At 48.1% G+C, this 26820-nt stretch overlaps 1 protein-coding gene across 1 annotated transcript in view; it reads right to left on the reverse strand.

Annotated features, from left to right (window-relative positions):
• Positions 1-26820, reverse strand: part of DHX35 (DEAH-box helicase 35) — a 60150-nt gene that overhangs the window by 12857 nt on the left and 20473 nt on the right. Inside the window, exons 7-18 of the mRNA XM_084774428.1 lie at positions 26133-26202; positions 24095-24154; positions 17828-17940; positions 16204-16300; positions 14610-14768; positions 12845-13055; positions 9224-9348; positions 8728-8782; positions 5286-5381; positions 3635-3729; positions 3076-3153; positions 1401-1530 (exon numbers count right to left, since the gene is read on the reverse strand). Coding sequence (XP_084630554.1) covers positions 1401-1530; positions 3076-3153; positions 3635-3729; positions 5286-5381; positions 8728-8782; positions 9224-9348; positions 12845-13055; positions 14610-14768; positions 16204-16300; positions 17828-17940; positions 24095-24154; positions 26133-26202 — 1289 coding nt within the window. The remainder of the gene's footprint in view (positions 1-1400; positions 1531-3075; positions 3154-3634; positions 3730-5285; positions 5382-8727; positions 8783-9223; positions 9349-12844; positions 13056-14609; positions 14769-16203; positions 16301-17827; positions 17941-24094; positions 24155-26132; positions 26203-26820) is intronic.

Raw genomic sequence — 26820 nt, forward strand, 5'->3', positions numbered from 1 at the left:
AGGACCCTGGGCAGATGACCTCTAGCTCAAAGCCCTGTGAGTGTCCTTGTTTCTGCCCATGACACACACGGCGCTCTGGGAAAGCCCTGCTAGATCTCTCCTTTCCTACATTTGTTCCTACTATGTGCCACTGCTGTCCGTGGTCACTTGTAAAGGGCCACTTCTAAAAGGCCCTATAGCCTAGCATTACAGTCTGTCTCCATGAAGCCTCCTCACCACACTGGGCTCTGAGAGAACCAAGTTTTTTGTCATTTTCCAATCACTTGTTAGTACAGAAGCAAAATGAGTCAGAACTTTCTGGGTCCTGACTCTAACAGGCCACCTTTAGCCTATGCGTTGTTTTCCTTCTATACACAGGATAAAAGCGGCACACCTCTCCCAGGGGGCTGAGGGCGCGATGTGAATGAACACTCGGCATTCTCAGAACGCTGCCCAGCCCAGCAGATGCTGTGGGAAATGCCAACAGGTGCTGTAGCACAGCAGGCTTCAACACTGCTGAATGAACTCAGTATGCCACTCCCTAGAAGCTGGCTCCGGGTCTCTGGCTCTGCTGGCTACAAGCTGTGTCATCCCAAAGGTCATGTGACTCCCCCCACGACCTCCTGGCTCCTCTGTAAACTAAGGACACCATCAAGCACACACCTCATACAGCAGGAGATAAAGAGAATGCCGAGACCCTGACTGGGTGCAAACTCCTGTGGACTCCACAAATGGCCACCCCAGCCACGGCTACAAGCGAGACCACCTGGCACAGTGGTGTTCTGCCTTAGCCGTGGTGAACGCCTAAGCTAAACACATGGCATCTGCTTTAATAACATTTCCATCTGAGAAGAAAATGTGATTTTCATGTAATACCTATGAATATCATCCACTTAAAAGTAATTTCTCAGGGCAGTCAAGATGGGTCAGCAAGTAAAGGTCCTTACAGGCAAGCCTTAGCACCTGAGCTCAGTACATGTAGAAGAAAAGACTCAACTCTGTGTGCCTACTCAACACACACACACACACACACACACACACACACACACACACACAAACACACACTCCTAGCACTCAGAGGCAAGAGGAACAGAAGTTCAAGGTCATCCTCAGCTGCATTAGACACTGCCGCCATTCCCCTCCCCAAGAAAAAAAAGATACATTTTCTGTAATAGCCATCTTTATATTAGTTCCATGCACAATGATATGGAAGCTTAAATTCTTACGCATCTCCATAAGCGTCAGAAATCTGGGGGAGGGAGCAACAGCCCACAAAAACATAAAGGGATCTACCCACGAAGACACCAGCCTTACGCTCACCACTCAATGTGTCCGCAGCTCAGCCCAGCATAAGAACTTGAAGAATGCAACGGGGCAGAACAGAGAGAGGGAGGCCACAGGCAGGGGAAGGCCACACCCACCTTCGCTGGACATCTTGGGCACCTGGAACTTGACAAGTAGCTTTTTCAACTGTTCTCTCACAGTGGCAGCTCTGACAAGACCCTTGTAATTCAGGAAGTGCTCTTGACACCACTGGGAGCTCTTGTTGTGCTGCAGAAAGGCCACACAGGGGAGACATCCGCCAGGTCAGACCCAGCCACGGCCCAGGCAATAGGCTAACAGGGCTCCTTCTCTTACCCCACCTGCTGGTTTGATGAGACCTAAAGCAATCTGCCTGTGACTCCACGGGCCCCTCACGTCCGCTCCTCATGACTCTTGGTCAGTCTGTTAAGTTTCCCTCTCAGTTTATTAAACTATGGGAAGCAATGGAGTATGTGCAGAAATCATTTTCAAATCTCAATCTGCCCTCAAAGTAGAATTTGTTTCTCTACCAACGATGCTTAATTTTCTGTTTTCTTGAGTCCAATCATTATGTCATGTGTTAAGATTTTGAAGAAGGAATATACCCCTAAAAGTATATTTTAAACTGAGAAGGAAAGATTTTCAAATAAAAATTTTAACCTAGTAACATTTATTTGTTTATTTGTTTGTTTGTTTTTTGAGACAGGGTTTCTCTGTATAGCCTTGGCTGTCCTAGACTCACTTTGTAGACCAGGCTGGCCTCGAACTCACAGTGATCCACCTGCCTCTGCCTCCTGAGTGCTGGGATTAAAGGTGCTGCCACGTCCAGCTTAGTAACATTTTAAAAATGTAATTCACACAGAATTTTCCACAAGGCAACCAGAGACTAATACAATGCCGATCCAAAGATGTGATGCATCTTTTTGTGTAAAGCTCCATCCTGGTGATAGAGCACTGTATCCTGGTGATAGAGCACTGTATCCTGGTGATAGAGCACTGTATCTGGTGATGGAACACTGTATCCTGGGGATGGAGCACTGTATCCTGGTGATGGAGCACTGTATCCTGGGGATGGAACACTGTATCCTGGGGATGGAGCACTGAACCTGTATCCTAGCACCCTTCTGTGTGGCGCTCCATCTTGGTGATGGAACACTGCACCCTGGTGATGGAGCACTATACCTGTATCCTGACTTTAAACTGACTTAATCTATATCTCATTTATTGAGTAATCATCCTCAAACCTCTGGTAAAACAAGACTTTGGTATTTCTCTTTTTAAAAACGTGTTGTTACTGAAAATATGAAGTATCATTCCCTTCCCTTTGTATTACTTTTTAAGAGCTTTACATCCTGTTTAACTTAAGTGAGAACTTTGAGTTCTATTAGTTGCTCTCGGTCCCACAGAGTACTCGGAATTAGCACCGCCCATGTCCCTCAGGAGGAGCCTGAGAGCCTCACTGAGTCTCATGTTCTCATGGACCCTGGGAGGACTCTGAAGACTCAGCCCACACAGCAGTGGCTCTCGGTCACTCTGGCAGGACTTCCTATTTAATGTTGCCTTTCCTTCCATGCACAGCGGATGTGGGACACTGGGAAGTGGAGCTGTCATCCAGCCTCAAGTATAGCACATTCCAGACACAGAAGGAAACATCCCTTTAGCCTTTCCAGAAATAGTGGGAGGCTGGAGAGCTACCTCATCCGAAAGCAGAGGGGTCTGTTGGCCAGGTGCTTGGGAACTAACTTCTGAGAGCGGGTGGGGGGTGCAGAGGTCCCCACGTGTGTCTGTGCTTACTTTGATAAATGCTTCATACACATTGAGCATGGTGAGATGGTCACCCTCCTCCACAGCAAATTTCCGGTGCACTCGAGTCTGTAAAGGACAAGGTTCCATTTAGAAGCTGACTCCCATGAGCCTCTTGTGCTGGGGACATGGGATATTCGAGGAGACCTGACAGCTTGACCTCCCAGGTCCTAAACCATATGCTATTCACCACCTCCTCCTTAGCTCCCTTCAGAGCCCATCCTCAAATTCTTCTTCCTGTGACAAAGATTCCAACAATGCCACTTGTTCCCTGGGGCTGAGGAGATACAGATACGCTACAGATGGCAAAGACATAGACGCGTTGACTTTAGAACTTTATCCACACTTGGCTGTGGGTGACAGGCCCTACCTCCACGGTGCACAGGAAGGTGCATATAAGCATGCTTGTGAAATGCTCCCCCACAGTACACGGGATACTCGCTCAACTGCAAGCCAGGCTCTTTTAAACAACCATCTGCAGCAGTTCCTAAGCGAACTCTGACCAGAATCGGGGGAGAGGGGGCGGGGGAGGACGGGACACTAGACTCACCGCCTGAGACTTCTGGTTTGAGGGAAACACGAAGACATTCTGGATCTGCATCATGGCGGCGATGCTCAGGGCCTCGTGAGAGCAGCCGAAGTTCCCTAGAGGTGAAAGGCGTGTCTGTAAGCTGACAGCGCAGCAGCAGGAGTGGCGGGTACTTCCCAGTGCTTTCCTTGTGCAGGTCATACCATACAGTTCTTGATTCAAGTCCCCAGAATACAATTGCTTACCATTAGTGTCATGGATGGCCCCATGTGTCCCTGCTGAGAATTAGCCTACAGCGCTAAGGCTGGGGGCTCTTGATGTCAGCCAGGGTAAGACCACACTGGCCTGTCACAAGGGCTGGCTCCCTGCCCTCTATGTGGACAGCTGGAGTCCAGGTAAAAGCACAGAGGGGAAAAAGAGAGACATAGGGCTATGTTTCGCCCACTGTCCTTCCACTCCCAGTCCATCTGTGGGGTGGCCACCCTGTGGCTTAGGGTGACTGGGACAGCATCCTGAGCTTCTGCCTCTTGTAAACAGATTCTGCAACAGCTCGTCAAGCAGGACACTAGACAAAGCAAATGCACTCTTGCCTGGCTCCCCACTGCTCGATCCTCAAGCACAGTGGATTCTGCTCTTGCCGCATTCAGAATCTGTTTCTCGGGGAAGGTGGGGCCCTCACAGCTAACTTGCACCATGCTGGCTCTGACGCATGCCTTCATAAACTGCCACTTGATATGACAGTTAGACAAATGCATAAAATATTAACAGCACCTTCCCCAGGGGATCCTATAGTGTCAAGATGTTCGTTAACTAAAGAAACAGACCTTGTCCTAACTCACATCCTCACAAAAATCTGCAGAGAAACTAGAACTCTGAATGACGCTTCGGAATGCAAAGTCACACCGTCACAGCGGCACCCAGTGTGATGATGATTTCTCAGACAGCCATTTTGGAAAATACATGGACATTCCCCGGAAACCTAAAACAGAATGGCCACATGATCCAGCAACCTTGCTTCTGGGTATACCAAAAGAATTGAACTGGTACGTGGAGGGGACCCCACACTCTGGTGTCCACTGCAGAAGTAGCCTAATGCCCATCAGCAGTGGAATGGACAAAGACAGCACGGCACGTATAGTGGGACACTTACTACCCAATCTTTAAATGGTCAGGCCTGTGGTCCAAGACAATGTGATAGCAGTGCAGTGTATTAGCCCAAGTGAAGCATGCCAAGCTCCCGCACACACTGTGCAGTTTAGTTACACACTGGAACAGAGAACAAAGAAGCTGCTAGAGGCCGGTGGGAGGGTGAGCAATAAAGATGGGAGACATTGCTTCAGGGATGCAGGCTCAGCCTGCAGGAGTGATTTGTAGTGATCTGACACTATGGTAACCACTTTATGATGCACAGTTCCAACTGCTAAAAGGAAGTCCATGTTTAATAGATGTACTAATTACCTTCACCGAAGCTTTCTACGATACAATTATTGAACATCATACCATGTCTTGTAAACATCCATGTTTCATCATCAGTCAAATTTAAAAACACCTTATTGTTGCTGCTATTTTTTAAACCACAATTGGTCCATCTTCCCTTGGTGCACAGAATTCAGAGAAACATGGTCTTCAGAAACCAAAATAAAGTCAAAAGGGGTTGTCAGGCTCCACCCACCTGATTCCAGCAGCATCTTGGCAAACATGGGGTTCAGAGGGAACTCTGCGATTCTCATGCCAAGTGGCTCAGTTAGGCGACAGTCTTTGTCCAGACCTGCCGGCAGAACGGAAGACATCAGAAGGCGTGTGCCCCTGCTGGGATGAGCAGCGGCTGGGGGAGACGACTCTGCTCCTAAGCCTGACACAGGGCCGGTCCATGAAAAGACGGAGCAGTCACACTGAGCTCAGCACCAGTTTTGAAAGCTGCTGCTTCTAAGGAACTCGATTCAAGGACTTCAGTGTAAGAGCAGCCTGCACTGCCCCCTGCTCCCCCTCTCCCCCGACAGGACGACGCTCCACAGAAGCCGCCCTCTGTGGGGTCTGACAGCTGAAAGCACAGACACAGCCTCTGTCCGCCTCCAGCAGCAACTGTGGCGGCTGACCATCGCTTCCTCACTACTCTCCCCATTTATCACGACTCGGGCCTCCGCGTTCTCACCTTCTGGAGATTACTCCATAGCTAGGACCTGAAAGGCCAAAATATTCCAAGTACTGCCTCAAAATCCAGCATGCTCACACCACACAAGCAATCACAGGGCTGGACACCCAGAATCTGACTCTGGGCTTTACCCTCTGCCCCTTTAAGTATAGACTACTCCATCTTTCCACCACGCTGCACCCCCTCCACCCCCGCCTACCCCAACCCTTCCCACAGGCCTCTTACCAATCCTCACCATCAGGCACAGGATTCCCAAGAACCCCAAGATATAGACGACCATTTCGCCAATCAAAATATGTGCTCCAAAAGCTTGGGATGAGCCAGAAAAGTCCTGTCCTTTCCTTTCCAATATAATTGTCTTTTTTTTAAACCGGGACTTTCCCAACATTCTCCAGAGTGTTTATATTGGTGAGGACAGAGTCTGCCCATTGTTTGACTTTCAGAACAACCCTTGCAGAGGACAGATGACACACAATTAATGTTCCCTGCTCCTCAGTTCACACAGCCCTGTCATACGCTGAGAGCTGGGGACAAACCCTAACAGGACAGACAGACACACACAGACACACAGACACACACACACACACACGTACACACACACGTACACACACACGCACACGCACACACACGTACACGCACACGCACACGCACACACACACACACACACACACACACACACACACACGCACGTGTACACACACACGCACACACACCAGAACAGACCACAAGCTTAAGTACAAGAGCCAAGACTCGGAATAAAACCTGCAAGTAAAATGTAAGCAGAGGTCAGCAACGCTGTTTCGCTCTGGTTGTCTGGCTGGTGCTTGGATATGAGGTGCTGCCCTCAAGCTCTCGAACACACCACGCACACATTCCACCATTGAACTAGGACCCCATCCCCACAGCAGTGTGTCCTTAGAGGAAAGGACAAAAGCACAAAGCCAAGGAAAGGAAGCAACACAGTCAAAACTGGGAACTGCCTGCCACACCTCCAAGTAAATGGAGTATTTACGATCACACAGGGGATCTATAATCAGATCCAACTCAATAGTAAAAAGACAGCAGACACTGTAAGCAAGCTGAACTGACACACTGAAGAATACTATACAATCTCCACGTATATGGATTGCATACCTTTAGATTTAACCAATTTCGTGGGAAATATTTGAGAAAAACAACTGTCTGAACAACCAGACAGACTCTTCTACTGTAATGGTTCCCTAAACAAGACAGCAGAATAAGCAATGACGTGGTATTTATACTGGGACAGGTACAGCAACCTAGAGATAGTTTAAAGTGTATGGGAAGTTGGCGGTGTGCAAACACTGCATCATTTTACACAGGGCTTGAGCATCCCTAGATTGTTGGTACCTGAAGGGAGGAGTCTTGGAAGGAAATTCCCATCCATACACACAGAAGGACTAGAGACACCAGTCTTGTACACTGACTTGAAACAAGCAGAAAGGTTTTTAATATCATCAAGTCATCAAGAGACATGAAAAATCAAAAAGCTACCAGACACCACTTCATATCGACGAGGTCAGCTGTGATTTTTAACAAATGGACAATAACAACTTGTAGAGAAAGTGGTAGGGAAATAGCCATCAAAATCCCACATATTGACATTCATGGCAGCATATGTATACTAACCAAGAAGAAACAATTCATAACACCCACCATCTAATGAAGAGAAAATCATCACTATGTGGTACATCTATACACTAGAATATTTAATTAAATTAATTAATTAAAATAAATGTTCCACTGATATTTACTACAGCGATACATGGATAAGCTTGGGAAGAGCTAAGTGCAAGAAGCCAATCACCAGAGACAACCTAAGATTCTATTTATAAGCAATGTTTAAACTAGGCAAAGCCATAGCGACAACAGGCTAGTGGTTGCCTGGGGCCAAGGAGGACAGAAAAGGAGAGTGAACACGAAAATACACACATTTGTTTTCAGAATGAGGAGAATATTCTAAAATTAGATTGTACTAAAGACAGCACAACCCCGTGACAACAGAAGCCCTTGAACAGTACGTTATAAGGAAATGATCTGTATGGTATACGATGTGTGCCTCAATAAAACTATTTTTAAAATCACAAGAGAAAATCTCAGGGCAAAGCCTCCACTAAAACTTACTGACAAACTCAATACCCCACTCACAGACCCTCCCAAGAAGGCACCACTCACAGAAGAGATGGTACCCTGTGAGCCGGCATTTCTCTAACTTAAGATACATACTGCGTTTCCAAATGAACAACAGGGTTTCCTCACTGCACAGAGTGCCCTTGCCCAAACAATACCCCATGCTGCGAACTGCCCAATTCCCATGGGGATCTCGGGGATGAAATGAATGGCATTTCCAAATGGGGCTAGGAAAGAGAAAGGGGTCTGAGGGCAAGGAACTGGCGTGTGTAGAGATCTGCCCGTCTCTGGGTGTCTGTCTCGTGGAAGTGTGGCCCTGGTGATGGCCATCCACGGCTTCTGCCATACTTTATAAATCATCATATTTGCCATGTTGTGGTTTGAATGAAAATGACCCCTACAGGCCCATAGAGTGGCACTATTAGCAGGTGTGCCATTGATGGAGAAAGTGTGTCACTGGGGACAGAAGCTCAAGCCAGGCTCAGGGGCTCACTGTCTCTTCCTGCTGCCTGCAGATCTAGGTGCAGAACTCTCAGCTGCCTCTCCAGCACCACGTCTGCCTGCATGCCACAATGCTTCCTGCCATGATGAGGATGGCCTAAACCTCTGAACTGTAAGCAGCCCCAATAAATGTTTTCCTTTCTGAGAGTTGACAGGGCCATGAGCTACTTTTGTCTAATTTCTATTTCAGTAGAATAAAGAGGTTATACACATCAGGAGGGCCAATCCCATTCCTAAAGACTCTTAAGAATCCTAATATGAATCCAGCTACCTATTACCATATAGGAGAACACAGGAGAAATGGGCATACCTCCGAGTGCGTAGAGTAACTCCAAGGCTTGGACCATCGATTGTGCTGGCGGGGGCTGTAAAACACATGGAAGTCCTCCTAAATCAGTGTCCTTGACAAGGAACGGAAACATGTGGCCACTCTGGCTCACTGTCCCTCTATCACGCCGCATCTGCCCAGTCTCCATGCTGCTGGTACCTTGAACCGTGCCTCGCATCTCTGTAGCATCCTTGGCAGTGCTTCTCCAGCTGCCCTTCCCTTCCCCCCTCAGCAGGAACAGCCTCCTATTTTAAACTATCCCCTCTCTTGCCTAAGCTCCCTCGGCCTTCTCCTGCACAGGTAGAGGAAGAACTACAGAGGAAAAATAATTCTGGCTCTCCTGGATGCCAGTTTGCCCACACCCTGCAGAGGACCAAGTGGCATAGGATGCTCTAGCTGAGTGAGGAAGAAAAAAGATGGCATGCCAAGTGCCCTCACACCACACCCCATAAGCTCCTCAGCCGGAAGCAGGACTTACAGACATGAAGTGGAACCTGAGGACATTGTCGATCCCTAGGGCTTTCAGCTGCAGGATGACGGGGGCCAAATTGCTGCGCTGCATCTCTGGGACGGTGGACTGAGGTAACTGGTCAAAGGCTTCCTCTAAGGAAAGAAATCAGAAATGGATCAAACATGGCACCGGATGCACCCGTGGCAGGAGAGTCTCCTTCTCTACCTTGAACGAGAGCGCTGGGATTCTGGAACCGGAAGCACAAGATTGTGATACCAAGTTATTTTTATATTTAGGAAGGACCACTCTACTTCAAAAATATAGAGAATTGAACAATATCCCTCTACAAAAGCATGCTCCTTTGCCTCAGAGTGCTGCTTTTCAAATGCCTTTGTCAGTGAAATACTAAAAGCAGCTGTCAGGCCCAGGTACTTAGGGGCAGAGTACCTCAAGGACGCAAGAGCAGCAGCACAAATAAGCAAAGAACAAAGTAAAGATAAATCACCAAATCTGCCCCCAGAATCTGACAAAGGACCTAATTACAAAGAGCAAAATTCGTACAAACTCAGCTTTTAAATCAAGGAGCCAAATGCAACATCACACCCAGAGTCCTGTACTTGCATGTCCCATGGGAACAAAAGGTGACCTCCAACAGGAGACAGCACCCCAAGGCACAGAGATGGGGGTGGAAGGGGAGGATAGGGAGTAAGGGGAGGACTTGAAACGAGCCCAAAGGGTGGGGAGAAAGGAAGGCATGAAATCCCTTTCTGTGTTTATTCAGAAAGCCTATGGCTTATACACGCCAAAGCCTCTCAACTAAGCCAACACTGTACAGACACGCGTCGCCCGCCCGGCCTCCACTTAGATCAGAAAGCTTCAGTTAGCCAGAGAGGAAAATGAACTACAGTACAGTCCCCTGGAGAGACACTGTTACCAATAGGCAGGCTTTCCCTGAGAAAACAGATGACTGTGGGGCATTAACTGCCAAACGCATTTCTAGCTAGAAGGTTCTAAGTGGCAGACAACAGCAGGAACGGAAGTTGTTTAGTTTTAAGAACATTGTGGCTACAGTACTGTTACCAGGACAACCACATTCCCCAAGCCCACACCACTGGCCAAGACAGCAACAAGTCACTCGCTGAGAAGCTGGCTCTGCTGAGAAGATGCTTCGGGAAGCAGATGCTGATGCTGGGGAGATGAACATGTGATGGTACACAGAAGCCACCAAGGCCCCTAGAGCCTGGGGCACAGGACAAGGGCTGCAGAAGCCACAGGCAAGGCCCCGAGGGACCTTCAGAAGGAGGAAGGATCAAGACTAGAAAACAGGCCTAACAGAGACACATGTTCCTGCCATGAACTCAGGAAGGAGGAAAGCAGAGACTGGGGGAAAGGTTCTCAGGAACCACCAACAGCAGCAGGAGGATCTGCTGGGCGAAGACAGACAAGCCCAAGGCCTCCAAAGGATGAGGGCAGGGATGGGAAGCAGTGGGTGTGGCTAAGAACAGAGCACAGATGAGAACCGGGTGGAGTAGAAGGGAGAGCAGAGGAGCTGAGGCAAAGTCTCAGAAGGGTCTGGAAACTAACTGATCAGCAGCATACTCTGACCACATGAGGGAAGAGGCTGAAGGCTAGGCACTAACACACTGGTTACTGTCCCTGGCCCTCCCCAACCACACCCATGCTAGAGCAGCTAGGCCTGAGGACTCGGTGGCCTTTCTCCCAAATCCATCTGCCCAGCTTTAGTTAATGTCCTTTCATACGACTTCTTTGACATGTGAGACGTCCATTTCCACTTTAAAAATAATTTGAGTTGGAGCTGGAGAGATGCCTCAGTGGTTAAGAGCGCTGCCTGTTCGTGCAGAGGATCCAGGTTCAGTTCTCAGGCACCTACACAGTGGGTTATAATCATCTGTAATTCCTACTCCAGGACGTACAAAGCCCTCTTCTGACCTCCCCAGGGGCCAGGCACACATGTGGTACACAGACACAGATGCAGGCAAAACACACAAGATAAAATTACATAACCAGGTGGTGGGGGCGCACACCTTCAATCCCAACACTCTGGAGGCAGAGGCAGGCAGATCGCTGTGAATTCAAGGCCAGGCTGGTCTACAAAGTGAGTCCAGGGCAGCCAAGGCTACACAGAGAGACCCTGTCTCAAAAAACCAAAAATAAATAAATAAATAAAACTGGAGTTGTTGGAAATGGTGGTGCATGTCTTTAAGTCCTGCACTTGTGAGGCAAAAGGAGGGAGATCTCTGAGTCTGGAGCCAGCCTGGGCTCCAGAGAAACCCTGCCTCAGAAATAAATAAATAAAACTCACTTGAGTTCCTTAAAAAGATAGACACACTATAATTACAATTCTGCAATTCCTCATAGAGTTGAAGGTCTCTCTGCGTGTCCTGATCCACCCACATACTTACATCCAGCACCAATCCCTAAGGCCAAGATGAGCAGTGTAAACGATGACCGGGAAGACAGTGCGCACGACATAATGGACTATTCCGCGGCCATCCCATCCTCTCCCTAGTGCCCTGAAACCAGTCTCAGTGCCCCACGCACCCCACCCCATCCTCTCCCTGGTGCCCTGAAACCAGTCTCGGTGCCCCACGCACCCCACGTTGACAGTCCAGGCTGTCAATATGATCGGGGTCACACACTGCCTGGGCTGTGAAGTACTCTCTGCTCCCAGCAGGTGAGAATGCACCCTCTCTGCGTCAGTGACCCCCGCCCCCCCTTTCCCCTACAGCCACTTATCACACCATGATCTGATCCTTGGCCTGCCTCTTCCGCCATACAACCCTCAATGTAGCCACAGCCTATGGCCTCCTGAGCTCTGGATCCCCAGGCCCTGATGACACGCTGAAAGAGAGGAGGCGAGGGGTGAAGTTCAAGAGTGGGGAGGTCCAGAGTTCCAGAACCCACAGAGGAAAAGAGAGAGAGGAGAGGCATATATGTATGTATGTATGTATGTATGTATGTATGTATGTATGTATGTATGTATATGCTTATGTGTGTGTGTGTAGTAACAGGAACAGAAAGGGATAGTGCTTAGTCCTCAATTCTTAAGCAACTGTAGGTGGATCCTGGATAGAGGAGGGAATTAATGAGTTGGGAAGTCCATCTGTACACTAGGAAGGCACATGAGGTGGGGTGGGGGTGGGGGTGGGGTTTCAGCACCATTCCCACAACAGAGACACAGGATAACGGCAGCTCTGGAGCATCATGGTATCTGTGTTTCTCAGTGTCCACAGGCTAAGAGGAAAGCTCATTAAGGGCCGGGGCTGTCTACCAGAATTTCACTCTGGCGTGTGACCCAGAGTGAATCTCCACAGGGATGTGATGAGAGATGCCACTGGGCACAGCACAGTAAGCACAAAGTAAGAAGGACAGTGCTTGATGCACAAGCCTGTGCTCAGGGGTCTGGCACAAGGCCCAACACTAGGCTAGAACAGAGGTGGCAGGCAGGGGGTGGTTCACTGAGCCGGCTGGGGAGCCCTAGCAAAGAAGGAAGGAATTGGTGGGAGGCCTGGGAGGGAGATCTGGATTTGATGGTGAACTCCGCCATGAGTGAAAACTAACTCTCTATGATCCAAAGCCTAGACTACTCTAAGAAAATCCAAAGTTGCTAAGAAACACCGTACACACCTGTATAAAGGCGGTAACACTTTCCGGAGCGGTTGCGCCCACCACGTCCTGCCCGCTGGTTGGCTGATGCCTGAGACACGGGTACCACCACCAAGCATTCAATGGCCGTCCTGGGGTTGTAGGCACGAAGCTTCATAAAGCCACAGTCAATCACATACACAATGCCACTGATGGTGATGGAAGTCTCTGCCACATTGGTGGCCACGATCACCTACCGAAAAGATAAAGAAAACTAGTTGGGTCTTTCCACTTAAGTTTAAAGGCCCTAAAGACATATTGACATTTCAAACACCATGTTGCCAGGCAGGAGCTGAAGAGGCAGGACCCTGGGTGGGAATGTTCCGAATCTATAACCTTACAAAGCTTCCCGAATCCCCTGAGAATGGCTTCCCCATGGGCATAGTATAGCCATGCCTCCCCAGTGTTGCCGAGGGGGATACTAACAGAGTGATATAATGTCTGTTTTTCCAACAAGCAAATAACTTCCGAGAACAACCGGTACCAGGAAAAAGCACAGCCTGGTCTATATATAATAGTACATGCTATGTTATTATATGTTACAAGTTACATATTACACCATATTACACATTATATATTATAACAAAGTGCCCTCTCCACGCTGGCTACCCAGAGGAAACATCCCTGAAAGATGAACGTGAGCTGAGACCTACTGACAGGAACTAGCCAACCCTACAGACCAGAGAGAAATGCCACAGAGGAAGCAGATGCTACCAACAAAGCTGTTGTACAAGGAGCCTGGGGACAAAGGAGGGCCCAGGTAGTGGCAGCAGTCTCTGGCAGCCATGAGCCAGCCGCCTCTGCTGAGTTTGACACAGCTGGGGACGTGCATTTAAAACACACACAACTTTTTCAAGCACTTTACATTTTATAAAATTATTTTATGAAAATCTTTCTATTTCTTGGGCTGGAGACATGACTAGTGGATAAGACCACTGACTGCTCTTCCAAAGGACCTGAGTTCAATTCCCAGCACCCACATGGCAGCTTACAGACACACATGCAAGTAAAGCACCAATGCACATAAAATAAAAATGAATTTTTAAAAAATCTTTCTATTTTTATATAGTAGAGGGTTACAATTTTATACTATACAGCCTTCTAAAAGCGAGGCAGGCGAGAGGCTCAATGGGTAAGGGTGTCTGCTGCCAAACCTGAGCTCCTGAGTTCAGTCCCTGAGACCCACATGGTGCAAAGAAAGAACTGACTCCCGTAAGGACACTCAGACCTCCACATGTGCACATGGCACGTATGTGCCCTGTCCCAAACCCCACATAAATAAATGTAATAAAAATGTTTAATTATGCATGTTTTACAGCTAGGAAATCTGAGACCTGAAGCTGAGTAACTTTGGACAGGGCACACAGCAACTTTGCAAGTGGAACCCAGGCCTGCAGACTGGCTGGCCGACGGCAGTTCACAAGCGACTGGGCAGGTAGGGATAGCATGTGTCTGTAATCCCACAACTCCTACAGCAAAAGGAGGCAGAGTCAGAAGAACCCCCAGTATTTGTGGGCCAGCTAGGCTGGCAGACACAGCAGCAAACAGAGACGCCACTTCAAGCAGGATATCTTCTGACCTCCACACATGCACTGTGCCATATGCCTACGCTTACACACATGAATGCATGCAAACACACACACACAAACACACACTAACACATACCAAAACAACATTTTTGCAGTACAAAGGGGAGCCAACGTGACTACAAATGGCTGCAGGCACCACTGATCACTGGATATCTCACCTTTCTCACGCTGTGTGACACCCTTTCAAACACCTTCATTTGCTCAAAAGAAGGCAGTCCTGCATACATGGGGAGAACACGGAGGTGTTTCTTCATCCCGGTGCGGGCGAGAGCCCGAGCCTGCTCGATCAACATGGACACGACAGTTTCTACTTCTTCCTAAACACGGAAGCAGAAAGCAAAGAAGCTGGTCATGCTATCCTACTGAAAGAACAGATGCTGGACCAGGGACTGTGGTCACCTTCAGGAGCTGTGTACTGCCATGTCCCACTCAGGGTGACATTTAGTCACATGCTACCGAGTAACAGTATCAAAGGAATAAACCCTGTACAACTAATTAGTAAAATTAAACCATCTGTAGTTAACAGAAGAGTTTCCATAAACATACACCATGAGGAGCTGGTGAGATGGCTCAGTGGTAAAGAGCCGGTACTGCTCTTACAGTGGACCAGAGTCTGGTTCCCATCACCCACGTCAGGCAGCTTACTCTGCCTTTAACTCCAGCTCCGGGGGAGCCAACACCCTCTTCAGGCCTCCACACAGGCCCCTGCACTCACTGCACAAAGATATACACCATATGCATAATGGTGTGTATATGGACAAGCTGTGGCCTATGAAATCACCAAAAGCTTTCCTGAGGAGAGATTACTAACTGTGGGAACGTTTGGCAGTAGGAAAGACTGAGGCTGGAGGTAGTTCTGAGCAGCAGTACAACCTTAAGACAGTACTCTGGCTTAGTCAGCTGTTTCCACTACTGGTCACTGGTGACCTGCAGAATGAGCTGGAAAGATGTCACAATTAAAGGACCCACTCCTAACTGTAGGCCACCTGGGAAATGGCGCCCTACATTTTGCCCACAGGGTGGGATTGCACATGCATGAAGCACAATGTACCTAGTGTAACATCCAATGCGGCAAATAAAATAGCCCATTTGACACGGAACTAATTTATTCTGAAATCAGCTAATACAGCTAAAATATCAAGGCAAGAGAGATGGCTCAGAGTTAAGAACACTAGCTCCTCTTTCAAAGGACCGGGTTCAGTTCCTGGCACAGGCAGATCACAATCATCTGTAACTCTACTTCCAATAGATCTGACGCCCTTTTCTGGCCTCCATGGGCACATACACCCACAGGGTACATATACATCCACAAAGGCTCACACACATACACATAAAATTTAAATTAAAAAAAACTACAATTAACCTCGTACAGCAAAATAGGGATGAGCTAATGACCCCTAGCAATCTAGATCGCAGGTGGTTGATATCAAACCAGCAAATTTTTATGCAACTTAGCAACCACAAAATACGATTAAACATGACACAAGGGGTTAGCTGCTCTTCCAGAGGACCTGGGTTCAATTCCCAGCATCCACATGGCAGCTCACAACCATCTTTAACTCCCATTCCAAGAGATCTGACACTACTTTCTGCCCTCCTTAGGCACCAAGCATGCAGGCAAAACACCCATACACATTTTTAAAAGAGGGGGGAAAAAGAAAAGACAAAACGAAACAAATGACTAAGAACACGGCTTTATGTTAATGCCAATGTTGCCTTAACATGTTATGCAGAGAGACTGGGTGGAGTTACCTGGCCAGTGAGAAAGGCTAGTATGTCTCCATCTCCTTCTGTCTGGTGGATCTTCACCACAGTGTCCACGGTTGCCTTGATATAATCTGGAACAGGACTGCGAAAATGTATGAGGAAAAAGATCATCACTGGAATGTGCTCATTTATTACAGATCAACTATCCTAATAACCTGGCAGCCAAACCCCATTAGAGTTAGTTTGGGCCAGGCCAGCAGGTAATTAGCATATGGTAAGCAAAATAAACATGAGCTCCTTTCTTTTTCATGTGCAGCAACCAAGAACTGCAGGTGTATCTCAATAATACAGCACTTGCCTAGCACAGGTAGGTCCCATGTTCAATCCCCAGCACAAGAAAGAAAAAAACATTAAATGCAGCACTTCTATAAATAATTACATGTAAACGATGTTTTTGTTTTGTTTTGTTTTGTTTTTTAGCAATATTTGCCAAGAAATAAAGAACATTCTGGAAGACAGAATGTTCTAGAAGCTGGATTAGCATCATTGTTGAAACTAGTCTTGATACTCCCGTACAAATTTATGTGTACTTGTGGCCATTAGTTCAGCTGGAGAGAGTGAAGCAGCAAGAGGCTGACAAGAGGTGCATGTGAGCGATTTATCTGCAGCATGCAAAGATGCCAAGCCACAGAAAAGCAAGGGCTTCAGACTCAGGGCAGAAGCCCACTGCCCAAGTTAGGGCTTCTACTGCTGTGATAAAGCACCATGACAGAAAAAACAAGCTGGGAGGAAAGCTGCCTTACACATCCCAAGTCACAATCCACCACTGAAGTCAGGTCAGGAGCTCAAATGGGGAAGGAACCCTGAGCCAGGAGCTGATGCAGAGGCCATGGAGGGGTGCTGCTTAGTGGCTTGCTCCCCATGGCTTACTCAGTCAGCTTTCTTATAGAGCCTAGGACCACCAGCCTAGGGATAGCACCACCCCGCCATGGGGTGGGCCCTCCCCATCCATCACTAAAAAGAAAACGCCCCACAGGCTTGCCTACAGCCCAAGTTTAGGAAGGCATTTTCTCAATTGAGGCTTCCTCCTTTCTGAGGACTCTGGCTAGATTGTAGTGGCCATCCCAGCGCCCATCTCACTCATGGCTGAGTGAGTGGAAAGGGTAGACCTTCCCTCCTGCCAGAAGGGATAAAGATGACGTTTACAGCTCTCTGGATTTACTAGGCACTGGTCAAGGCCCAGGAACTAGGTACAGCAATTAGGATAGCCTCTTTCTTATTCCAAGGGACTCCTCCCAAAAGTGCCAGGTAGGCCTTCTTGCTAAGAATGTAAAGACAGGATTCCACAGCGCTTCCCTTACTAATGGCACCCTGGAAACCCTCAATTCAGGAAACTGCCAAACCACCTCCCATCAGTCTCCTACTACTTGACTCTCTCCAACTGAACAAATGGCCACAGACACATGTAAATCTGCACAGGAGTGTCAAACTCCAAATTCAGCAATGATGCTGGCCCAGCTTCCAGAACACTCTGTCAGTAACATGAGCTGCACCACACCCCTCTTCACTGCCCTCACTGGCTGGAGGCCAACGTAACAAAGTTCCCTATTATTCTGCCTAACAGGTAAGGTCCCAGATTACCATCACCAAGAATCAAGCATTACCAAACCTTTGTAGGTAAAAGATATCCACTGGAAACGTCCGTCCTTCCACTGTGAGGATCACACAGGTGTCCCTGGCTGGGTCATTGGTTTCATTCTGGTTAAAGAAATCTCGAAATTTCTAAAAGTAAACAAATACATAAATATTATTCACATTTATCTCAAGAAAAAAAAGAAAAGAAAAGAAAGAAAGAGAGGATGGCTCACAGTAATCCATAGAAAGAAAACATGGAACTGGCAGATTAAGTGGATAGTAGGAATTAGACACACAGTGAAGATTACACACTGCAGAAGAGCTTGTTTTATTTTAGAAACAGGCTCTCATGTAGCCCAGCTAGCCTCAAGCTCACTGAGTAGCTGAAGCTGGCCTTGAACTCCTGATCCTCTGGCCTCCACTGCTTGAGTGCTAGGATTACAGGTATGTACTGTCACACCACACAAAATGACTTTCTAAATTCACAATTTTCTTCCATTTCTTTTACACCTCCACCAGGCTCTTGCTCCCATGGGCCAGCTTTAGTTTGTTGAGACAGAGTCTTGATACTCAGCATCGGCTGAAACACTATGTAGCCCAGGCTCGACCCAAACTCAGGATCCCCCTGCCTCTGCCTCCTGAGTGCTGGGACCACAGGTGTGCATCACCACATCAAGCTAAATGTACTTTTCTATTACTGAAGTTGCAGAGAGAATGTCAATGACAGATACTAAAGGTTTAATTAAATTAAGGTTAGAATTAAGTGAAGCCGAGCTGGCATGTAGCTGTGGTATTATTGACTCAAGCGTGGTGCAGGTGACATCAGGCTGGTTGATAGCTCTAATCACACATCTAATCATACAAGGCTATCACCTCATAAAGGTGATATTCTTGCACAACAGATGTGTCTCAGATACAGCCCAACAGATTTCAGGCCCTCTGATGGCACGACCAGTGCCTTCTCCAGCCATGTGCATGTGCATGTTCACCCAGAACAGGACAGAACCACTTCTTAATCAATGAAGAAACATCCTCAGCAATGGAGAGCTTGAGCCGGAACGACCATGATTATGAGACAGAGGCTGGGACAGAACTGGGCAGACCCAGCCAGGGCCAGGCTTAAACACTGCAGACAGCTCAGAGACAGCAAAGGAGGACGCAAGCGACACAGTCAAGACTGTCACCAACAGCCAGTGTCAGATGAGCCAGGGGCCATGGAAGGAGTGGACGGCCTGGAGGAAAAAGAGCGGGGATTTAAGCCACCCAGAAGGAAGTTAGTGAGGAGGCAGGAAGAGCAGGGTGAGCAGGGCCCAGGCTTCAAGGCCTCGCTGGACCAGCTACCACCAGGGCATGCTGAACAGTGAGTGGAGTCATTGCAGCGTCACCGGGCACTAAGCATGCAAGTGGGATACCTATGCCCATAAACAATAATCATATTTTTTTTCTTAAAAGGTCTATTTCTCAAGAGTGCATGAACCATGAGGCAGAATCAAGTGAAGGACGTGAAGGCCTCACCTGAAACAATCTGAGTCAGGTGGAAGCAGTGTGGTTACAATGACATGGACATGGGGGAAGCAACGGAACAAGACGGAGAAGAAGGGCAGCAGTCGTGACACAAAATGGAAATAATGTGGGCCTTCGCTGTGCCATCTGCAGGCTCGGTCCAGCTTCCCGTCCTGGGAGCTGCTCCCTCCTGGTGCACACAGGAGAACTCCCAGCTCCTCCCCAGTCCCCACCCACCGGAGGCCTCAGGATCCTTCACCAGGACGGATGGGAGGGTAACTGCTACCACAAACACAGCAGCTAGGCCAGCCAAACAACTGTCCAGCCAGCCCCCAGCCTTCCCTGCCACTTCCCTGCTGGTGTCTCATGTACAAGCTGGGCCATCCACCCAAGGGAAACCAGAGCAGGTGGCCTGCGTGCAGCATTACACAACTAGACAGTGTGGCGGTAAGTCTGTCACCTATAGACACAGAGACTTGGGTCAAAAGATGGACCCAGGGCATCCTTGGGCCTCCGGATCGAAATGCAAGGTCAACCACAGTCTACCCTTGCTCACTCCCATGCAATGCCTCTCACCCCAGGCCTTGTCAGCCTACTCACATCCTCTTCCTCTCACTTAAGAATGTACATATTACACCCACAGACCCACATCTACCCACCCCACCCGCTAAGCCAGGAGACCCCATATCGCTGTCTCCCTTCCACACTCCCCTCAGGAGAAGGCACTGGCGGTCCAGCCAAGGGAGAGAGGAATGAACGGCCCGTAGCTCACTCTGGGCCCAGGGGAGTACTGTGGAAGTTCCAGCATACCCAAATCAAAACACATCAAGGAATGACAAAGCTGGGCACTCCCTTTCAATTCTCTCAAGATTTTGGGAAAATATCTCCATCAACTAATGAGGCAATGTTTTCCAGTCTCTGTACCACATTAAAGACACTCTGCACATGTGTCTTTAGGGACACATGTGGCTCAGGGAACACTGTGGAAGACGGACAGGATCGGGGATCTGTGTGTGTGTGTGTGTGTGTGTGTGTGTGTGTGTGTGTGTGTGTGTGTGTGTGTGTGTCCTAGCACTATCAGAAGCTACACCTATTAAGTCTAGCCAACATGACAGCCTAAACATGAGCTGAACAGGGACAACGGGACATGCTAACAAGGACAGGGAAAGAGTAGGAGGCCTCAACCCCACACAAAGAACTGCAGCCAACTAAGGAAGGCTGAGAGCGGGAGAAACAGGCTTCTCCACGTTTCTGGGTTTTTAGTTTGGTTTGGTTTGGTTTTTTGTTTTTCAAGACAGGGTTTCTCTGAATAACCTTGGCTGTCCTGGACTCACTTTGTAGACCAGGCTGGCTTCAAAATCACAGAGATCTGCCTGCCTCTGCCTCCCGAGTGCTGGGATCATAGGGGAGTTCCACCATGCCTGGCTCACCAGTTGTTTTTTTAACACCAAAGGGTCAGCCCTGAAAACATACCTACAAGAAACATACAGGCTAATCAGATTATATCGAGGACTATACATACATACACACAGATACATGCATCAATTGTTTTTAAAGGTCATGGACTTGGAAGAGAGCAATGATGGGGTATGGGGGTTAGGAGAAAGGAAAGAGGGAAACAATGTAAGCATATTGTAATCTCAAAAATAAACAGAAAAAAAAGACAAGGAAAAGTAGCAGTAAACAGTTCATATTGTCAATTAGCAATGGAAGTGACACAGACTGGGACATTGCATTTCTCACCATAACTAAACCTGTTTAGAACAATTTTTCAGTTTGTAACTTTTAAGAGAGAAAAACAGGAAGTGAAAAGATAACAGAGATGATCTATGCAACTGGGGCTCAAAGGAGGGAGCCAGAAAGGTGAGTCAGATTCCTCCTGCACTGGTTGGTTACCTTGACAGGTTCTATGAGCGCCTGGGAAGAAAGAGTCTCGATGAGTGACTGTGCACATCAGGGCAGCCTGTGGGCACGTCTGTCAGGAGGGAGGCGGTGTCTTCACTACATTAAAGGATGGGAGAAGTCTCAAGCCCATCACGGGCAGCACTGTTCTGACTGTAGTAAGAGTGGGGAAGGTGGGACCAGAAAGCCAAGAGAGCTGGGGTTCAATTGCCAGTACCCACATGGCAGCTCACAACCAACCATCCACACTCTCCTGGCTTCCGTGGCACAGTGAATGCACATGGTACACAGATGTTCACACAGGCAGAACACCCATACACATACAAGTAAACTTTTAAAATTAATAATGTTTAAAGAGTAGGGAAAAGTGAGCGGAAGTAAGTATGCATGCATTTATTTCTCTCTGAAAGCTAAAATAAATATTTTCATTCCTAAGTTGTTTTTTTTGCCAGGGTTACGTTATCACAGCATCAGAAATGAAATTAAAACACCTCCAGAGAACATTCCAGTAGATACCATCATGTCAGAGATGACAGCTAATGCAAAGGGACAATGAGCAGCTCAAACCCAAAGGTAACCGTGGGCAGCCTGAAGCCAAGCTCCAATGCCTGTGAAACGCTGACAGGCCAGCCTGGTGCACAGGCGCTCCAATACCTGTGAAACGCTGACAGGCCAGCCTGGTACACAGGCGCTCCAATACCTGTGAAACGCTGACAGGCCAGCCTGGTGCACAGGCGCTCTAATACCTGTGAAACGCTGACAGGCCAGCCTGGTGCACAGGCAGGCATCTCTCACGAAATCAGCCTTCATTCCTCCACCCATAGGGAGACAGGAAAAAAGCCAGGGCCAGACCCTCATGACATCTCACGTGGAGTATAGAGCTGCCCCCTGACTGGCAGCTATCTCTTTAACTACTCCTGTGTCTCTACACAGCACAAGATGATCTTGCTGGGTCTCAAATATGGGCAAGTCACTGCGCTATCTACCGCAGTGTAAGGCGAGAGGGATAGCACCATGAAAAAGACAGAGTCCCAAACGTCATGGACTCAAGCAATTCCTCAACATGCATCTAAAGTCGGTGCAACTGAAACACACACAAAGCTGTGCAAGAGGACGGAAGCAGGAGGGGTGAGGCCTTTAAGGAAGGCCTCTCTGAGATGAGGTTCTATAAAGCCAGAGAAAGATGCTGGAGAGCCATGGGGATGTCTGGAAGAAAAACAGACTTGGAAAAAAATCCTACTTCATCCCAAGGAGAAGCCTGGTTTTATCAGAGGAATAGAAGGGGACCACTGGAGCTGGTATACAGACAGACTGGAAGGAGAGGAAGTCAGAGCAGTCCTGGGGATGGAGCACCCCCAGGGATGGAGCACCCCAGAGAGGGAGAACCCCAGGGATGGAGCACCCCCGGGGATGGAGCACCCTGGAGAGGGAGCACCCTAGGGATGGAGCACTCTGGGGATGGGGCAGCCCTGGGAATGGGGTGGCCCTGGGGATGGGGCAGCCCTGGATGTGAGGCAGCCCCAGAGATGGGACAGCCCTGGAGATGGGACAGCCCTGGAGATGGGACAGCCCTGGAGATGGGACAGCCCTGGAGATAGGACAACCCTGGAGATGGGACAGCCCTGGAGATAGGACAACCCTAGGGATGGGACAGACTGGACATAGGATATCCCTAGGGATGGAGCACCCTGGAGATAGGACATCCTTGGGGATGGGACAGGCCTGGAGATGGGATAGCCCTGGAGACAGGACACCCCTGGGGATGGGGCACCCCTGGGAATGGGGCAGCCCTGTGAGGCCTGACAGACAGAGTTCTGGTAGCTTCCAGAACTCATGGTTCCTATGGCTCCCACATGGTCAAGGAGCCCTGATTCCCCCTTTGCCCATGAAGGAAAGGGCCATGTTATCTCCAAACCTGCTAAAATGCCACCTCTTTCGTGACAAGTTCCTGACATGCCCAGCTGGCTGGAGCTAAGAGCAGCCTTATAGGTTACCAGAGCACCTTAGCCCACTGAGTATCTCCTTTATGCACCTCCCTCCCTGGGCTCACCTGTGGCTAGCAGGAGACTTAGCATAAACAGCAGGTGGCTAAAACAATGAGACGAACTGAACTGATTTTATTAAATAAAATATTAGTCATCAAGAGAGAAAATCAACCATATAAAAACTTAGGGAGCAAAGAGATGGCTTGGTTGGTAAAGATAATTACTGCCAAGCCTGATGATCTTCATCCCTAGGACCCTCATGGTAGAAGTACAGAACTGAATCCTCCACGCTGTCCTCTGACCTCTGCCATGACATGTGTGCCCCCCACCACACATACAGAAAGTAAAAAAAAAAAAGGCCAGGCGTGGTGGCGCACACCTTTAATCCCAGCACTTGAGAGGCAGAGGCAGGCGGATCACTGTGAGTTCAAGGCCAGCCTGGTCTACAAAGTGAGTCTAGGACAGCCAAGGATACACAGAGAAACCTTGTCTCGAAAAACCAAAGCAAACCAAAACAAACAAACAAAAAAACCCACTTAACATGGAAACTACTACTTGTTAGAGGAGAAACGTCAACTGCACTAAAAAAAATTAAAATAACTATATATTTTCATAAATAAATTTAAGAAATATAGATAGCCTCACACTGAAAAGTAATTAAAAGAAGTTGCCCATGTCAAGAGAAGGACAGCGGAGACAAAGGCAAGGCATTTCAGTGATCATCAACGCCCTTGGTTAACTACAGTCTAATTTCTACTCAGTGTGAGGAGAGCTATCCTATGACACCTACAGCAACAGATGGCCCCACAAAAGGCAGGTCACTCTGCTGACGACATGCTTTGGCAGAGGTGCAATCCCAAGGACGCCTGTCACTTCCGGTGTTTACGTAGAACACGGAGAGATGCTCTTACCTCTGCATCCAGAGTAGCTGAGGCCACAATCAAGCGAAGATCCCCTCGCTTTTTCTGAATCTGAAAAAGAAGACATTGGGAGACTGTGGAGACGGTGAGACAGCGGACAATTCCTGGCCAGGCATGGTGACACAGGTCTGCAAACCCCGGCAAGCAGGAGAGAGGGGCAGGAGGAGGATCAGAAGCTTAAGACCAGCCAGGGCTAGACAGAAACCTCGTCTCACAACAAAGAGGAGGCCCATCAGTGAGACAAGAACGCTACGACTGACTGACTGTTGGTGTCACCATCACACTTCCTCCTGATTTTGAAAATGCACAGAATTTCCTAAATTATGATGCAACAAAAATTTTATGCAAAATATAAAGGGAATTAAAAACTGTAACTATAACCCCAGACTTGAGAATTGAACTTGAAATTATTTTTAAAAAAAAAATAAGCACCCTTCCTCACACGTGGGGCAGTGTGAATGTCTGTATGAAAAAGTACACTAAAACCCAAAAATAACAAATGGTGGCACCAAGATAGAGACAGGGGCACTAACAGTGACTCCAAGAAATGTGCTCACCAGGCCCACCACAGCTGCCATCCTCAGGAGTGGCCGTGGCCAACACTGGCAGAGCCTGGGCAGAACTGCCCTCTTACCACACTGTCCCTAGTGGTGATGGCACAGTGAGAAAATTCCTTATACATATCAAAAAGTCTGATCATCAGCCATTGGGCAAAAATAACAAAATATCAACAACAAAGGCAGTTTATATAGTCCTGGTCGTGTGCCACTTCAGGAGACAAACGGAGTCGTGCAGTGTGCACGCTACACAGAGACCCAAGGCTGAGGAGGGATGATGTCGTCCTAGGATGTGTTGCCTTACTTAAGCCTCATGGCAATGATGCTCATGACGATGTCCAGCAGGTCTGCCCAGCAGAACCCCCCACGGAGCAGTTCCTAGTCCGCCCTGCCCTGTCCAGGCAGTGGCCACACGTGGCTATGAGAAGCCTTTGGAATACACTAGCGTGATGGAAAGATCACACTGTTATCTTATTCCTCTTTCAATAATTCAGATCTAAACACCCCCAGGTGGCTAATGGTTACAATGCAGGCTCCTGCCCACAAAGGCACGGAGACACTGGTTTCAAGATGTGTGCATCTGGCAGTCAAAAGTCACACCCAGGCAGTCTTCTCGAGGCATCCCAATCTACCACGTCTTACTAGACTCTAATAATTTAGGAATTCTGCAGAGGAAACAACAAATTAAAACAATAATAATGTTAAGGGTAAGAACCAGAGAGAGTGAAGGTAAGAGCTAAAAGCAGTGAACCAGAAAGCTCACTATAAATAGCTCTACTAGGAGGTATGTCTGAAAAGAGTTACAAAAGTAAGAGAAACACAAGTGCAGCACATGTGATTACTCGGTGCTCAGCGCCACAAGACCTGACACATATTAGGCACAGTACAGGAAGAGTGTGGTAGACACCAATAGCAGCCAGTATGTAGTACTGAGAACGCTGTCTTCAGGGGCTTGGCAGTGGCGCAGGGGTTCTGAGCACCCGCTGTTCTGGCAGAGGCTCTGGCCCCAGCACACACACATCAGGCCGCTCACAACCACTGGCACTCCAGTTCTCAGGGACCTGATGCCCTCTTCTGGCCTCTGCAGACACCTGCATGCATGTGGTATACAGACATACACTGAGACACACACACAAACCCTTAACATGAATATAACATCTTTAAAATAATAATGTCTTCAAAGACTATTTCCTCTTGATATAACATTAAATGTACAAGATACAAATTAGCACGTATCATCTAATCCCACTGTGTCAGAACATATACACAGACAGACAGACAGACAGACAGACAGACAGACAGAGATAGAAAAACATGTACCAACATTCAGCCCGTGTTTTTCTCTGAATGGGTAAGATGATAGAATAATTTTATCTTTGTATTTATTGTATTTTCCAAATTGCTGTAATTACTTTCCTAACCAGGCAACAATACAAAAGCACAGAACCTAAATGCTGGCAATGGAGTCGTACCTTCTTCAGCAGGCCAATAGCAATGTCTGTATATAAGGTCCTCTCATGGGCTTCGTCCAGCATGATGACACTAAGAATCAGAGGGACACTCTAGTGAGCATTGGAGCAACACCCAACAAAAATCCCACCCAGACAACTAAAGAGACCTCTGGATACCCAATCCCCATGTAATGATATCGAATTAAGAGAAAAGCCAGGTAATTCTTTGCCAATGATGTCATTCCTAGACTAGAAACGTGATTTCAACAATGTTAGTGAAAATTATGACGAGACACGATTTGCAAAGGGCTTCACCACCCACCCTGGACCCCAGCAGGACTTAAAAGCTGGTTCTACTGGTCTGTATGCCCTGCAACCCCACAGAACACTTAAACAACAAAGCCCAGGCACCTCAGAGATGTTAAGCTATGAGAACAGGCAAAGAGGGAGGATGACAGCCATGGAGCACGTGCCGGGGTGGAACAGGACATCATCTCAAATACCTAAGCTGCAAGGTAACACTAGTGCTTCCCATGATGGGCAAAGACACAGAGGAAGGAAAAGCTAAACCCTCATCTGGACGCTGTGTACTGAATTCAGCAGAACACTGTCCAGAGGGCAGAAGTGGGCCACTTGCCTAACATGTGTAAGACCCCAAGTTCCATCCCCTGCATTACTAAATGAAAGGGGTGGGGGAGGGGCAACACTG

This window comes from Acomys minous (genome assembly GCF_964271855.1).
Source record: "Acomys minous genome assembly, chromosome: 3".
Taxonomy (NCBI): Eukaryota; Metazoa; Chordata; class Mammalia; order Rodentia; family Muridae; genus Acomys; species Acomys minous.